Source organism: Dipodomys ordii, unplaced genomic scaffold, assembly GCF_000151885.1.
Source record: "Dipodomys ordii isolate 6190 unplaced genomic scaffold, Dord_2.0 Scaffold10, whole genome shotgun sequence".
Lineage (NCBI taxonomy): Eukaryota > Metazoa > Chordata > Mammalia > Rodentia > Heteromyidae > Dipodomys > Dipodomys ordii.
Genome location: NW_012267226.1, coordinates 962,328 through 977,879, shown reverse-complemented (window position 1 = coordinate 977,879; position 15,552 = coordinate 962,328). Strand labels below are relative to the sequence as shown.

Sequence of the window (15,552 nt, the reverse complement as noted above, 5' to 3'; positions counted from 1 at the left end):
GGATTAAAGACTCATACATCACCAGTAAAAGAGCAAATTGCAAAACATCCTGAGAACTTTCTGTGACCAGTTCCAACCATATGTGGAATAAGAGCAAACTGGGTTGATGTAGTCACCTGAACACAAATTTAAGCAAGTGCCAAGGAGAAGGTAGATGGAGAAAAAAACGGAAGAAAAAAACCTTTAGTAACTAAAATTGATAATGCTTTATTTGCAATATTTAAACTGATCACAATAAATGTAACAGGCCTATTATAGACAACATGCCAACATTAGGTATGGACAGTTTTCTTACTCTGCCCAAAGATCTGTAATCATTCTTTTATTGATCTTTCCCCAGTGATCTCAGGTCTGTCCTCTCCACATCCAATCTTTAGCTGAGGAGGTTGCGATTGTACCTAAGATGGTCAGCATTTGTCCTGGACTGGCAGCCACGAAGTGATTTCTGTTTTCTGGGTAATCAGACCTACCCCAGGAGAAGGAGTTCTCTGCAGCAGGGAGAGAACCCAGAACAACCGTGGCACTTCCCAGCATTCCCTGCAACCTACGACCGGAAGTGATAACGTTGCTATTACCTTGCATCAAGTGCTGCTGATCCGGCCCAGGATTGTCGCAATGGATGGTTTGGGGAACTACTATTCTGTCACCTGGAACTGGAGCACCGTGGGCTTCCACAGCCACAACCCCATGGACACAATGGTGACGATTTTTTACCTCCTGTTGGTCCTGAGCATCGGCTTATGGGTAAGGTGGCGCCTAGGGGGAGGGCAGGACCTTGTACTCCAGGCTGGGTTTGACCTCTGCCTACATTACTGAGTTCTCACTTAGAATACTGGAGCCTGTCTAAACAGAGCCCTCAGAGGACACCTTTCCATCCTCCTTTTGCCTTTTCCACAAGAATAAATACATGTTCTCTTCATCCAAGCCATACTGAACAATCACACCTTCACACGCTTCTGCTTTCCACTGACAAATCTGACAGGTCAAATGTTCCTGCACCTGCTGCCTGGAACTTAAGCCCTGAGCAGTATTCATAATGAGCCCTTCATAGGGTAATGGTGGTGATGACTGTAATCTTCACATCTATGCTATCATTTACATATTCTGCTTGCCTTACCTTCAGATTCAACCAAAAATAGGAAAATTATTCAGAAACATTCTATCTAAGCTGGATGAGTATTTTGTCTTTCTTGCCATTATTCCTTAAACAAGAGTTTGAAAATATACTTCTTGAGATATTATTAAGCCATAGTCTAAAGGTGATTTTAAGTATACAAATATATAGTTGGACTACTATGGTGTGCCTATAATTCTAGCTCTGTGTGTGTGTGTGTGTGTGTGTGTGTGTTGTGTTGTGTGTGCTGGTACTAGGGTTTGAACTCAAGGCCTCAGACCCTTGCTTAGCTTTTTTCCTCAAGGAAGATGCTCTTGAACCACATAGCCAGTCTGGCCTGTGATTCTACCTACTTGGGAAATTGAGACCTTCAGGATTTCAGTTTGAAACCAGCCTAAACAGAAAATTCTAAGAGTGTATGTCCAAATAACAATAATAACAACAAGCCACACCAGAGGTATAACATAATACTTTTTCTGAGGTAGATAAGGTACTTCTTTTGTCAGTGTTTATGCAAACATACAAACACATATTGTATAAGATGTACAATATATGTGTTCAAACATATATATTTCTGTAATTCATACATCAAGGAACAATATTCATGTCTTTGTTTTTTTTGTTTCTATGATCAGTTCAACATCTTTTAGAAAATGTTGACTTCATCGCCTACCAATTGCTGTACTTGCTGTACTATTTCAGAAATAGGATGGAAGAAAGCGGCAAGATATGTACCACCTAATGACCAGAATCCTTTCTTACTCTATGACTCTCTGTGTGTTTGTGTCTGTGTCTATGCACATATAGATTAAATTCACTGCCTTGCACTTTTTAGACAAGCGCTACAGCTGCTATTCCTGATTTTGGTAGGTTTTATTTTTGTGGATCTCATGTTTTTGCTTGGGATGTTCTAGACTACAATCCTGATATTTAAGTCTTTCCTATACATAGCTAGAAGGACAGGTGCTTAATACTATATCAATGTATTGTTTAGGATAGTGGTCTTGATAATTTTTTCACCTGGCTAGTTTTCAGTTCTTCTTTGCCTCTGAAGTAGCTTTTTTATAGGTATGAGCCACCATGCCAACTGTATATTTCTTATATTTTTTCGTTCATTTTAAATGCTAGTACTTAGATTTGGGACTAAATGAAGGTCAGAAATAGTTTTATGGGGCAGTTTGGCTTCTGGTATTCCACTGGGGTGTTTTTGTTTCTGTTTTAGGCTGTATTGTCACATAATCGTGCTACTGTAAAAGACTTTTTCCTGGCTGGTGGAAATCTAACATGGTGGTTGGTGAGTAAGCAGTGGAGGTTTGAGGGGATTGTATGTGTTATCTTATTAAGTACTTTAATTTAGAGTTTTATTTAGATGTATTATTTCTCCAAATTAACCAAAGTTACTAAAGCAGGAATGTCCTTTTTATTTTTTAAAATTTTATTTTATTGTAAAGATGCTGTATGGGGGGTTACAGTTACATGAGTAAGATAATGAGTACATTTCTTGTCAAACATTGTTACTCCTTCCTTTGTCTTTCTCTTACTATCCCTTCCTTTTATTTTTGAGACATATTGTAGCCTAGCTAATCTTGAACCCATGATCTTCCTGCTCAAATCCTTTTTTAAATATATATTTTATTGTAAAGATACTGTACAGAGAAGTTACAGTTATGTGAATAAGGTAATGAGTACATTTCCTATCAAGCATTGTTAACTCCTCCTTTGTTTTTTCCCTACCATCCCTTCCCTACCAGTCTCCCCAACTTCTCCCCCCTCCCCTGAATTTGTAAAGATCGTTTTCAACATAGTGTCTTCAAATTCTTAAATGGTGGCATTACAAATATAGAACATCACACTGCAGCAGAGATGTCACGTAATTAGTAGCTTGCTTAACTTTCAAGTGTTTTTTTACCTATGTGTTTCTGAATTGCAGTGGGCTGTATAGTAAACTAATTGCACAACATTCCAGGGCAGGACAAGAAGACTGTTAGGAAGTACACAGACAAAGAATAGGGGTGAAAGATTAACTTGTGCTTTTGGTACAGTTACACAGAAAAGGACTGCCAGAGGTAGAGTTGTGAGAGGGATTTGGAGGTAGAGTAGGTGTTTTACAAATAGATCAAGTGTGATGACTTCTGGGCAGAGGGAAGGGCAGATGCAGCATGGTGCAGGATGGAGGGAGGCAGAATGTAAGAGAGAATCTTCTTTTTTTGTTTATACATAAACTAATTTATTGCTGGCACGAAGTATCTTAAGAGGAACAAGTAAAAGGCCACCAGTCATAGAGGCAGCTGCCCATTGTAGCTCCATGTATGCACTGGAATGCAAGAGGCTGCCCAGACTGAGACTCAGCCATGCTTGAGCCTGTGTTACTCTATAAATTAACTGTGTGACAGTGTACATACATTTTCCACATAGGAAATTGCACTTCTTAGGTAAACATTACATTTCTAGCCATTTTTTGTTTTAGTGTTACTTTTTTGTTCTGTTTTGGTTGGATCTACTGCCCTGAGTTGTGAGCTGTAATCCTGCTATTTATATCTCCCACATAAGCTGAGATGACAGGTGTTCAATGCTATACCCAGCTGTTGGTTGAGATAGGGTACTAGGTCATTTTTGCACCCTGGCTGGTCTCTCTCTAACAATGATACTCTTACCATCTGTCTTTAAAGTGTAGTTTACCTATTGATGCTGTCCTCAAATGCTAACCAATCCTCTAACAAGGATTTGGCTTCTTGCATAAGGGTAACACTTAATAGAGAGAAGTTTTATGCCAGTTTTATGCCATTATTTAAAGGGGAGAGGAAGGCACAGCCACTAAATGATAGCAGGCAGCCTAAAAGAAGAGTCTGGCTTTCATTAGCTAAGAGCTATGGAGGATCATTCTTCTTAATTGAACTAGTCTTTAATTTGTCTTCTTTTTTAAGCTCAAATTAGTAAGAAATCAATAGAGCAATGAACCATTTCCACTCGGTCTCATACATAGAAGATTCTAGTAACACAATCTCCTCCTAGGCTATGAGGACTGCAGACTTTAGTCTTGGTTGCTTTGTGAACTAAAGAGGTACATAAAAGCAGAATCTGCTGCCCATGTTACCTTGTAAGACTGATATACTTGGAAGGGTTTTTAGAAGACACTGATATAGTTGAAATTCTGATGTGTTTGGTTAATTGATTTACCAGTTTCTTTCTGTGACTTTTCTCATTTTTAAGATAATTGCTTAGTAAACAAAATACATAATATTACCAAATAAAACTGAAATATAATTGCAACTTACCTCTCTTTTCACTTTTACATTTATACTTAATATTTTGTATTGAACAAATATCTGATGGCCTTCAATAGCTTTATCAGAGACTCTGATGGCCTCCACTTTGCCTAATTGATATCAGCACTCAGCCTTCATGATACCTGATTTGCTGGAGCATCTGGTTCCAATTATTGCTTCTTTTTCTGCTCAGTTTTCCTGGCTATTTTTACCTTATTAACCAAGCATTTAATCCTGGTGAAGAGGTCCCCAGGCACCATTGAACCTGCTAGAGGCTGCATTGGTTTCTCATTTCTCTCCTACTATACTCATTCCTGGGCAATCTTTCTGGTATAATGGCATTAAACGTTACCTGCATCCTAGCAGATCCATACTGTGAATCTCTAGCCAGGCATTTCCTTTCCACTTCACACCATGCTTAAAGATTAGTGAAATGTTTTCCTTTTCAGGGAAATGGATAGAAATGGAGCTTATCATGCTACGTGAAGTAATCTAACGTCAGAAGGATAAGTTCACATGTTTTCTGTCATATGTGAAAGCACAACCTTAAAAGATTAACATGTGTAAACACATACAGGATCACATATACATATATTTATAGAATATATCTGCAATTCTGGGATTGTTTGTGGGGGTCAGCAGGATTGGGAAGCACAAGAGAATGATACATGGCATCTATATATTGGGAATGGTGGTGGAATAAACTCACTGAAATTAGCTGAATAATAGGGAGTAGGAGAGATGGGGAAAGGGAGAATGAGGCCATTTATCTCATTAAATTCTCAATATTTATGTGTAAAATACCATGGTGAAATCTCTTAAAAACAATTATCATTCAATTTAATAAAATGAATGACAGGAATGCAAAACATGTCCTGTCATAGGTGTGAGTACTAAGGGAAGGCAGAAGAACAGAGAAGGTAAAGGGGGGTGAACATGTTAAAAATAACTATTTACACATGTGAAATTGGAACCATGAAATAAGTTGAGATTGATATGAGAAGGGAATGTAGATGAAGGAGATGGATAGATTAGATGATAAAGTTATGTTGTTTGAATATATCAAAAGTTAAACCCTTGGAAAAACTTATGCTAATCAAAAAATGGAAAAAAGTTACTGTTGGTGTTGTGCCGTTTTATTTCTTTTATATGCTTGCAGGATATTTGTTTTCTTTTGAAAGTAACAGATTTTGGTTGTGAACAAATGTAATAATTCTAATATATGTATATGTATATTCATGCATATATAAATATTTATGTGCACAGTATAAAGTACACATATTAAATTTTAAGGATTAGGTCATATATAGATTGCTCATCACTTATAGAACTGCCTGTTCCTTCTGTAGACTATGCTGTCCTTAATTAATCTTAATTAACCATCCTGTACATAACCAGTGATAATTTCAATGGTTTTAAATTATTGCAGAGACATCACACTCTGGTTAGTGTTTCTATTTTAGGGAATTATGAGCATATTAGTGGTGTGTGAGACAGTGGTTGCCTAGTTTTTATTTTTCCCCCTCTCTTCTAATTTATGATAGAAGCTGTAAAAGAAGCCTGAATAGAAATTCAAAAAAAGAAAAAAAAGAAATTCTGCCAAGGGAATACTCTCTTTTAAGAGAATGTGTAGACAGGATAACTAAGTAGGCTAGAGAGTTTTAGTGAAAAATGCTGTTGAGTACTATAAAGCCAATGCAGTTTAGTTTAAATCATTATATCTCTTGGTAATTATACTAAGGTTCTGTAGGTTTTCAGCCTGAGGACCTGCTGATAAATGCCAAGTAGCTCTTTGAAATATTTTTGTAATTATTCTATAAATCTAAAATTATCTCAAAATATAAAGACAAGGAACTGTGCTTCCCCAAAGTCCCTTAAGTAGACTATAAGAAATTTTAGTTGTTTGAGAGGCCACAAACATGTCACAAATTTGAAATGTATTGTGATATTGAAATTAGTTATGATCTTTACAGAAATCCATTTCCTCTCTTACTCTTCATTCTTCATAGTACACCTATGCCTCAAACTTGGAACCAGTCAGTTAGGGGTCAGTGGTCTTTGTGTCTTGGCAGATACTTAATATCTGCAGACAGTTTATCACATCAAGTATACTTTCAGATTATTGATGTTTTGCTGCTTGTATTTATTGAATTTGCATTTTTGTGGTTATCTTTGAGTTATAGCATACATTCTTTTTTACAACCATGCATCATTAGCTTCAGAGATTTGTAGGGGTATAAAATTTGAGACAGAAATGTTAATGAATTAGCTCAGAATTGCTAACACAAATGTAAACTGAGAAAGTTATCCCTTAAAAGGAAAAATTGCAAGAAGTATGTACAATAGAAAAGTTGAATTTTAACAATTTGTTGCATTAGTATGTTGTCTGAGATGAAACCCTGGAAAGAGTAGCTGCAAGAGCTATGATATTTTCTTTAATGACATTTATACAGAATATTTCAGGACATATTTAGTAAACTAAGGGTAGAGATAAAAAATTACTACCACAGACTTTGCATCTAGAAACCTAGACTTAATTATGTAAATTTGGAAAATAAATTAAGGTCTAAAAGCCTTAATTTGCTCACTAATAAGGTTGGGGTAATGAAATACTTAAATCACAGCAGTAGTGAAAATTAAAATAAATAATACTTAGAACAAATATGATAGTTTCAATAAGCATCTTACAAGAAGAAATATTGTTATTGCTTTCATTGTTATTGCCACTGTATTATTGTGACATGGTGGACAAATTACCTGTAACAATGTGCATAAATAAAAAATTAAAATGCAAAAAAGAATGTGATTAGATCATCTTATATGGTATATGTACATAGCTATTGATCTATTGAAAGCCTCTGCTAAGACTATCCTAGACATATACTGATTTTTACAAATGAGGGAAACCATGGAGCCTATGTTTCTTTGGTTCTGGCTTTACTTAATATGATTTTTTCCAAGTCTTTCCATTTCTTTACAGATGGGGTGATGTTATTCTTTCTGATGGATGCATAAAATTTCATTGTGTATATATGCCATATTTTCTGATGATCTTAATCAAAACAAACACCAAGATATGGAAACAAGAGGTTTTCCTTTATTGTTGTTTTTTTAATGCACAGTGTGAAGTTCTTTTTTTTAATATTTTTTCTTTCCTTTGGTTTATCCCCTGTTGTCACTATATTTGATTTTGGTATCCTGTATCTTGTTTATATGCTTATCTGATTTGGGAAAGAGAAGGGAAACAGCAAATTGGTGAGACAGAAGACAAAGAGTGAACCATTGCAACAGCCATACTCACAATACAATAAATTGGAAATGAAATTTACAACTCAGGGGAGATGGGGGGGGGAATGGGAGTGAAATGAGGGAGGGGTAATAATGTTTGACAAGAAATGTACTAATTACCTTACATATGCAGCTGTAACCACACTATACATCACCTTAATAAAATTAATTTTAAAAAAGAGAATGTGAAATTCAGTGGGAGTTAACCTTTGTGAGAATTAATTCTTGACATATGACTTAGTGTTCTGATACATAATTATCTTTTAACTCTCAGATAGGCACTTCTCTTTTTGCTGCAAACACTGGTAGTGGCCACTTTATGGGCCTGGCTGGGATAGGAGCATCTTCAGGGATTGCTGTTGGGGCCTTAGAATGGAATGTAAGTCATTATGTCATACCTTCCACAGCTACTGACCTCCACTTTCATCACTATCTAAATAAAACTTATAAGTCAGAAACTTGATTTTAACCTTGAATAACTATTAATGTCTTCTGGTCTTACTAATTGTACCAAATAATGGATTCCATTATGACATTTTCATATTCTTATACTATGTATTTTGATTATATTCATCCTTATTACCCTCTGTTGTCTGTCTCCTCCATTGTTCCCTCCTGCTTTTATATTTCTCACTCTCTCTCTCTGCTAGTACTTCACTTTTTCACTCTGTTAGTGCTCTACCACTTGAGCCATGCCACTAGTACCACCTTTTTGCTGGTTAATTGGAGGTAAGATTTTCAAGGATTTTCCTGCCTGGACTAGCATCAAACCATGATCAGAAGTAACATTTTTTCAATTTGATTATATATGAATTTAATATTCTTGGATTATTAACTGAACTATGTAAATCACTTATGACAAATCATTAAAAACATGCATTCTAAGTCTCATCTTTTTTCTGAAGTACTGTAAAAAATTAAAGAGTACTTCCACAGTGTCCCAACCTAACAGGAATCCTGTTCTATACCAGAAGTATAGAGGAGTGAATTCCCAACAGTGCCTTTTTTTTTTTTTTGGTCAGTCATGGGGCTTAAACTCTGGGTCTGGGTGCTGTCCCTCAGCTCTTCAGCTCAAGGCAAGTGCTCTACCACTTGAGCTTCAGCACCATTTCTGATTTTCTGGAGGTAAGAGTCTTCACGGGCTTTCCTGCCTGGGCTGGCTTTGACCCACGATCCTCAGATCTCAGCTTCTTGAGTAGCTAGGATTATAGGCGTGAGTCGCTGGGTCACAGCTTAAGCTCCTTTATCTTGTACTCACGCACCTTACTTTACTTCTCTTTAAAGAAAGCAGATCTTTTTTTTTTACTTAATTTCAGGTGTGTGAAATTTTTGTAGAGTTTCTTTTCTATTCCTCTGAATTTTCTTAGGTAGATTTGTCTTCTTTCAGATATCAATTGGTATGTTAATTGCACCAATTAATATACAGAGTAATCTTTTATAAAAAAACTATCATAACTTTGAATGTTAAGTTCTTGGTACTGGAGCATTTACTTGTTAGTACCTGGCAGTGGTGCCTAAAACAGATCAAAACCGAACTTACATTTCACGTAATGGCTTGATCTAGATGGGCCTGATTTTTTTTTCTTTGTTTCAGTCTATCTTAATGCTCTTTGTTCTTGGTTGGATATTTATTCCTATTTACATCAAAGCTGAGGTAAGTGTCCATTATCCATTACACATCAAAGCTGAGGTAAGTGTCCATTATCCATTACTCAATTCTCTATAATATACTTTCTATCAAATGTTGGATATGTATTAATAACATTCTGAAGGACAATTGAATTTCTCATTCTTTTCTTTTTTCTTTTGTTTTTGGTCGGTTGTGGAGCTTGAACTCTGGGCTTTGGCGCTGTCCTTGCACTCTTCAGCTCAAGGCAAATGTTCTATCGCTTGAGCCACAGCACCACTTCTGGTTTTCTAGTGTTTATTGGAGATAAGAGTCTCATGGACTTTCCTGCCCCGGCTGGCTTTGAACTGCGATCCTCAGATCTCAGCCTCCTGAGTAGCTAGGATTATAGGCATGAGCCACCAGTGCCCAGCTTTCTCATTCTTTTCATATTGACTTCTCTCTATCCTGAGATGCCTAAAATATGTCACTATGCCTTGAGTAAAGACCCGCAAAAGGATCTGCCTACTCAACAGTTTATCATTTGTGGATTTTATAGAAAGCCTTTTAAATGTTTCAAAAATAAGTAAGTGAAGAAGTAAATAGTTAATGATTAGAAGACTCAGTGTTGCCAGTAGTACATGGAGTATAATACCAGACAAAATGCAATAAGGATTTCAAGGAACTTGAGAAACTGGTTCTAAATATCCATAGAAGAACAAACTCATAAAAGTAGCATGGATAAGCCTGCGCCAGTGGCTTATCCCTGAAATCCTATAAGAAGCTTAGCTTTGAGGATTGTAGTTTGAAGCCAGTTCTGGCAGGAATGAATGTGAAACTCTCTATCTCCAATTAAGCACCGAAAAAGCCAGTAGAGGAGTTTGTGGCTCAAGTGGTGGAGCACTAGCCTTGAGGAAAACAGCTCAGGATTAGCACCTAGGCGTTCAAGCTCTAGTGCTTGAGTACTCTCTCTCTCTCCCTCTCTCCCCTGCCTCTCTCTCTCTCTCTCTCTCTCTCTAACACACACACACACACACACACACACACACACAGAGTGGCAAGGATATTGCTATCAAGGAAAATGAGGACGAACTTGTCCTACCAGATATAAATACTTACAAGATATCTAGGAAACTGTGGAGATAAAGAAAGCAAAAATGAATAGATAATGTCTAAATCAGAGAAAAATAACACATTATATAAAAAGAAAGAATCACACATTAATAATTGACTTCCCACTAGAAACCTGGAGGCCAAATATATTGTAATAACAACTAAAATGATAAGACGGGGCTGGGAAGGTGGCTCAGTGGTAGAGCGCTTGCCTTGCATGCCTGAGGCCCTGGGTTCGATTCCCCAGCACCACATAAGCAAAAAGAAAGCAAGCCGGAAGTGGCGCTGTGGCTCAAGTGGTAGAGCGCTAGCCTTGAGCTGAAGAGCTGAGGGACAGCGCCCAGGCCCTGAGTTCAGGCCCCACGACCGGACCCAAAAAAAAAATGATAAGAAAATGATAAAATTCAAAGTTGAGAACCTTAGACCAAGAAAAAAATTCCCTTAAATATTAAGTGATCATCAGTAAATCATCAGTAAATGCTAATTGAGATGAAATCCCGATATACCCAGCTTTTTATATTGTTTTATTAGCCGAGCACTTGGGTTTGACCACAAGAGTGGAAACAGGAGAAACTCAGAACAAATAAATTTCATTATACCCACAAATATCAGAGACAGGAGGGTCCCAAAAATGGCATTTGACACATAAAAAAGATAATAGGATGGTAAAGAGGCAGATAATAGGAATGAAGGGAAGATATGGGACAGGTCTATTAATGGGGCTTTTTTCAAAGAGGTAGAATGAACAGTTGCCAACCAACTAGGATAGTTTGATTTGAGCACCGTTTTGACTCTAGAGATGACCTCATATTGTCTAGAATCTGATACTGGAATAATTAAGGTAGCATAGTGACCCCAGAGGTGCATAGGCCAGATAAAGGAGGTCAAGCTCTTGACTAATGAACTTGCATATCCATAGTATGCTCCAGCCTAGGCCCTTCACTAGCTAGAGTTGAGAAGCATCATCTCTCTCCAGACAGAATACATTTTTTAAGATAACATAAACCTCCTGACATATAGAAAATTAAGTCGATATTTACAATACAGAACTGGGTGTGGTAGCCCGTACTTGGAATCTTAGTTACTCAGGATACTGCAGAGTTTGAGGCTTGACCAAGAAAAACTCATCTCAACAGACAAAACTATGTGAAATGGCACATACCTGTAGCAGTAACTACTTCTTTGTTTCTAGCTATGCAAGGAAAAAAATTAGAAGGATTATGTTTCAGTCTCTGCTAAGCAAAATGTGAGTCTATCTCAAAAGTTATCAGATGGAAAAAGGGCTGGAAGATGGAGGCCAGTGACTTACATTTGTTAATCCTACCTATTCAGGAAGCTAAGAGCAGAGGAAGATCCAGGTGTGAAACCAGTCTAGAATGGAAACTCTATGAAATGTTTATCTCCAATTGACTACTAAAAAGCCAGAGGTTGATGTGTAGCTCAGGTAGTAGAACACCAGTTTTGAGCAAAAAAGGTAATGAACAATGCCCAGGGCCTGAGTTCACACCCCAGTACAGGCACATAAAAAAGTAACTGGAAGCATGATTCCATAAACAGAGTACATAACAAGCGTAAGATCCTGATTTAGTACTGAAAATGCAATTGGAGGGAGAGAGAGAGAGCGCTAAACAGAGTCAGAGTCAATTATGTTTAACCAAAATAATAGAAATAGGAGAGGCTCAAGAAAAAAGTTATTATATCCTCAGGTTTCAGATAGAAGATTCTCTCTCTTCTCTCTCTCTCACACACACAAGAATAGCTAAGAGTAAGATAGGAGGATATGACTTTAACAGTCTCGTATTATAACTGATTATTATAGCCCAGAAGTATTTTGTTGATAAGCCAGAGAGCAAGACCTAGAAAACATCCTCATAGCTCTGAAAAGAATTCATGCCCTGAAACCTTGAACTTATAGCCCCAAGAATGTGAGGAAATAATTGTTATTTGTTCAAGCCACCCAAACTGCCCTGCTTTGTTATGCAGCCATAGCAAACATATAGCCAGTAAGTGCAGAAACAGGTTGGGAAGCTTAGAACCTCACTGAGCAAGTCAACTCCCTATGTCCCAATATGATTTGGAACCTAAAACTGATGTGAAAAATGGCAGGTACAAATGCTTATCAAAGGACATATCGTTCCTATGAAGTCCCCATCAAGCAGGTGGGGAATTTGACATAGATGTATGAGTAGATACATACATAGGTTATCCAGGCTAGAAAGTGGGACAATATTCACTTACCAATTTCTGATTACCTACCATGAGTTAGGTCTTCACTAGGTTCCAGGGACTTCATGAACACAGAGGGCACAATTGCTTAATTTGTGTTATATACAATTTGATATAGGAAAACAGCAGAATCATTTGGACACCAACTCCTTGGTGAACAGCGTTGACACAGAGAGAGGTCAGAGAGCAGTGGAATCAGGTTCAAATCCCTGGATCATGGACTATGCTTTCAACAGAGACAAGGCACTTGATTTTGCTCAATCATTATTTCATGAGCATCATCATTTGCCTCTCCATCCTCATTTTTCCAATCTCGATTGGTATGAAAGTCAGTGATTCTATGCATTATACTCATGAGCCATGCTCATGGGCTGTGACTATATAAACAGCATTCTGTAAGAAATATTTACCCCCACAGAGCTGCCTCCTCAAACTTCATTATCCTCATGGAAACTTGTCTTGTTGCTTGCACAGGTGGTGACATTGCCAGAGTATTTGAGAAAGAGATTTGGTAGCATCCGAATCCAGCTGTTCCTTTCTGTTCTGTATTTAATCCTCCATATCTTCAGTAGGATTTCGGTGAGTTATGACAGAGTCAGCCCAAGATGGAGAAGACTCAAAAACGAAAAAAAAATTCCTAAGAACTAACAGGATTATGCTAGATTATTCCAGCACCTTATTCTGTACTCATTTGCTTCTGTGAGTTAGAGTAGTTTAATCATATTCAACCTTACTGTTGACAGCTTAATACTTTGCTGAAGATAAAGAACAGAAGGATCTATCTTACCTCTCAGTATGGGTTACAAGTCTGACCTCTCTATTCCTAAACAACCTTGGGTTCATCCATCTCATGTAATTAGAAAATGTGTCCAAAAAAACATCCAGGCATTTCCATTCCTTGCAAGAAAAAGTCTGTGCAAGACTACAGGGCTGGCCCTGCCTGCCTTTGTGGATTATATTTCTTATTTACTCCCCTGTAATCACATTGCCTTACTCATTCATCTCCAACCCCAAAACCAGCTCAGTCACTCTTCAGGCCATTTGTACTAGTGTTATAGTCTAAAATGTTCTTCTAGATGGCTGACCCCATCATTAATTGGAGGAGAAATGCCACCTCCTTGGAAAGACCTTCCAAGGAAGGGCTTAGTCAATCTCTACTCCACTGCTCTGCTTTTCTTTGGAATGCTTGTCTGCATGTGAGAGTAACTTTTGTGTACTTGCTTCTTCATTTCAAGTTTCCTGAAAAAACTTGCCTGGATTTTTGTCCAAAAATCTTTTTTAAAAAAATAATTAAATGGGCAGCATTTATAACATTGCATGGAAAGTGTCTGTATAGTCATGTTCCTCCTGGGGGACAGTGACTGAGTTTGGTAGGTCAGGGTCTGCTGAACCCTGATGACTGTCTTGTGACATGACTGGCACTATAAACATTTAGTGAGTAAATGTTTACATGAAGCTCTGCTAATTGTATCCCTTGCTTAAAGAGCCACAATAATAAAGCAAGAGGCTAGCTGGCTAAATAATGTGTAAATCCAGGGCCAACAAATCTGATCCACAGGGCAGGCAGTCTAGTTAGTGATATGTTTTGCACAGTGCATGAGCTAAGAATGACTTTTACAGTTTTAAAAGGCTGTATTAACCAGATACAATGTGTAAGTCAAGCTGCCAATAATATTAACCATCTGGCCCTGTTTAGAAAAAACTTGTCAACCTCTAAAGCAGTTGGCTTTTCCCAGTGGCAGAATTGCAAGAACAACTGACTCTGAGTCCACTCCCCATGCAGTGGCTTGGGAGTGACAGAGGCTAAGTTGTGATAACTCAAGCCCTGAGAGCTTGGTTGAACTTATGGGTCTCAAACCTTCTGTTGACATCACCTACCAGTTGTGGGGTACTCATCAGAGATCACCTCGAATATGGCTTTTGAGACCCATTTCTCTGATTATTATTAATTCCATTGGAAATGAAGTGCAGCCTGATGACCTTGTACCTGTTTCAGCTGGAGATTTGCTATGGTGCCATGTTCTTGAAAATGGCTTGGGACATAGATATTTACCAGACTACCCTAATGCTGTTGACCATCGCTGGTATCTATACCATAACAGGTGAGGTTTCTCTAACCATTCAGGAATTTATGTGGATTCAAACATTATCTACTTAGTGCACTTTCCCTAGATTTCCTGTCTGTAGACCACAAACTGAAAATAACAGAGGAAGAGAGATATGTAAATGGTGTCCTACCATTTAAAAGTTTGATTGGGCTGGGAGGGTCTCTTCAAGGGGTTCTATAGAGCCACCAGTGGTCACATTTCAACCGGAGTGAGGTTTGGTACTGCAGGTTTCTAGGGAAGCAGAGAAAGAGAACAAGGTGGAGGTGAGGGATAGGCCTTAGGCTTCCTGGCCAAGGCCCTTGGATAAGTTCTTAAAGTTTTATCCAAGGAAGCCTCTACCAGATATTGAGAAATTGTCATGTGCTTTCTTCCAGGTACAGTGAAAATCTTGGATGTTAGTGTTTACCCTTCATTTTTCACCATAGTTCAAGTGAAAAAAAATCAGAGTGGAGACTGTGGCATATTTTCAATCAATTGTTCACAGTAGTGAGAATTAGATTTTTGCTATGCAGAAGAAATTCGGTAATGTTTGGACATTTATTGGACAAGGAGGTACATTCTAGTGGGAATTTTCTGTTACTTCCAAATGAAGCTTTTTGATGAAAGTTGTGCATTTTTTGCTTAATGAAATGGCCAGATTGGGGCTGGGAAGGTGGCTCAGTAGTAGAGCGCTTGCCTTGCATGCCTAAGGCCCTGGGTTCGATTCCTTAGCACCACATAAGCAAAAAGAAAAAAGCCAGAAGTGGCGCTTTGGCTCAAGTGGTAGAGCGCTAGCCTTGAGCTGAAGAGCTGAGGGACAGCACCCAGGCCCACAGTTCAGGCTCCACGACT

At 37.9% G+C, this 15,552-nt stretch overlaps 1 protein-coding gene across 1 annotated transcript in view; it reads left to right on the top strand.

Annotated features, from left to right (window-relative positions):
• The first annotated feature begins 615 nt into the window (after positions 1-615).
• Positions 616-15,552, top strand: part of LOC105980560 (sodium/glucose cotransporter 1-like) — a 36,687-nt gene continuing 21,750 nt past the window's right edge. Inside the window, exons 1-7 of the mRNA XM_013009449.1 lie at positions 616-744; positions 2,337-2,408; positions 7,943-8,047; positions 9,263-9,322; positions 13,088-13,192; positions 14,610-14,746; positions 15,096-15,115. Of these exons, the coding sequence (XP_012864903.1) occupies positions 616-744; positions 2,337-2,408; positions 7,943-8,047; positions 9,263-9,322; positions 13,088-13,192; positions 14,610-14,746; positions 15,096-15,115 (628 nt within the window). The remainder of the gene's footprint in view (positions 745-2,336; positions 2,409-7,942; positions 8,048-9,262; positions 9,323-13,087; positions 13,193-14,609; positions 14,747-15,095; positions 15,116-15,552) is intronic.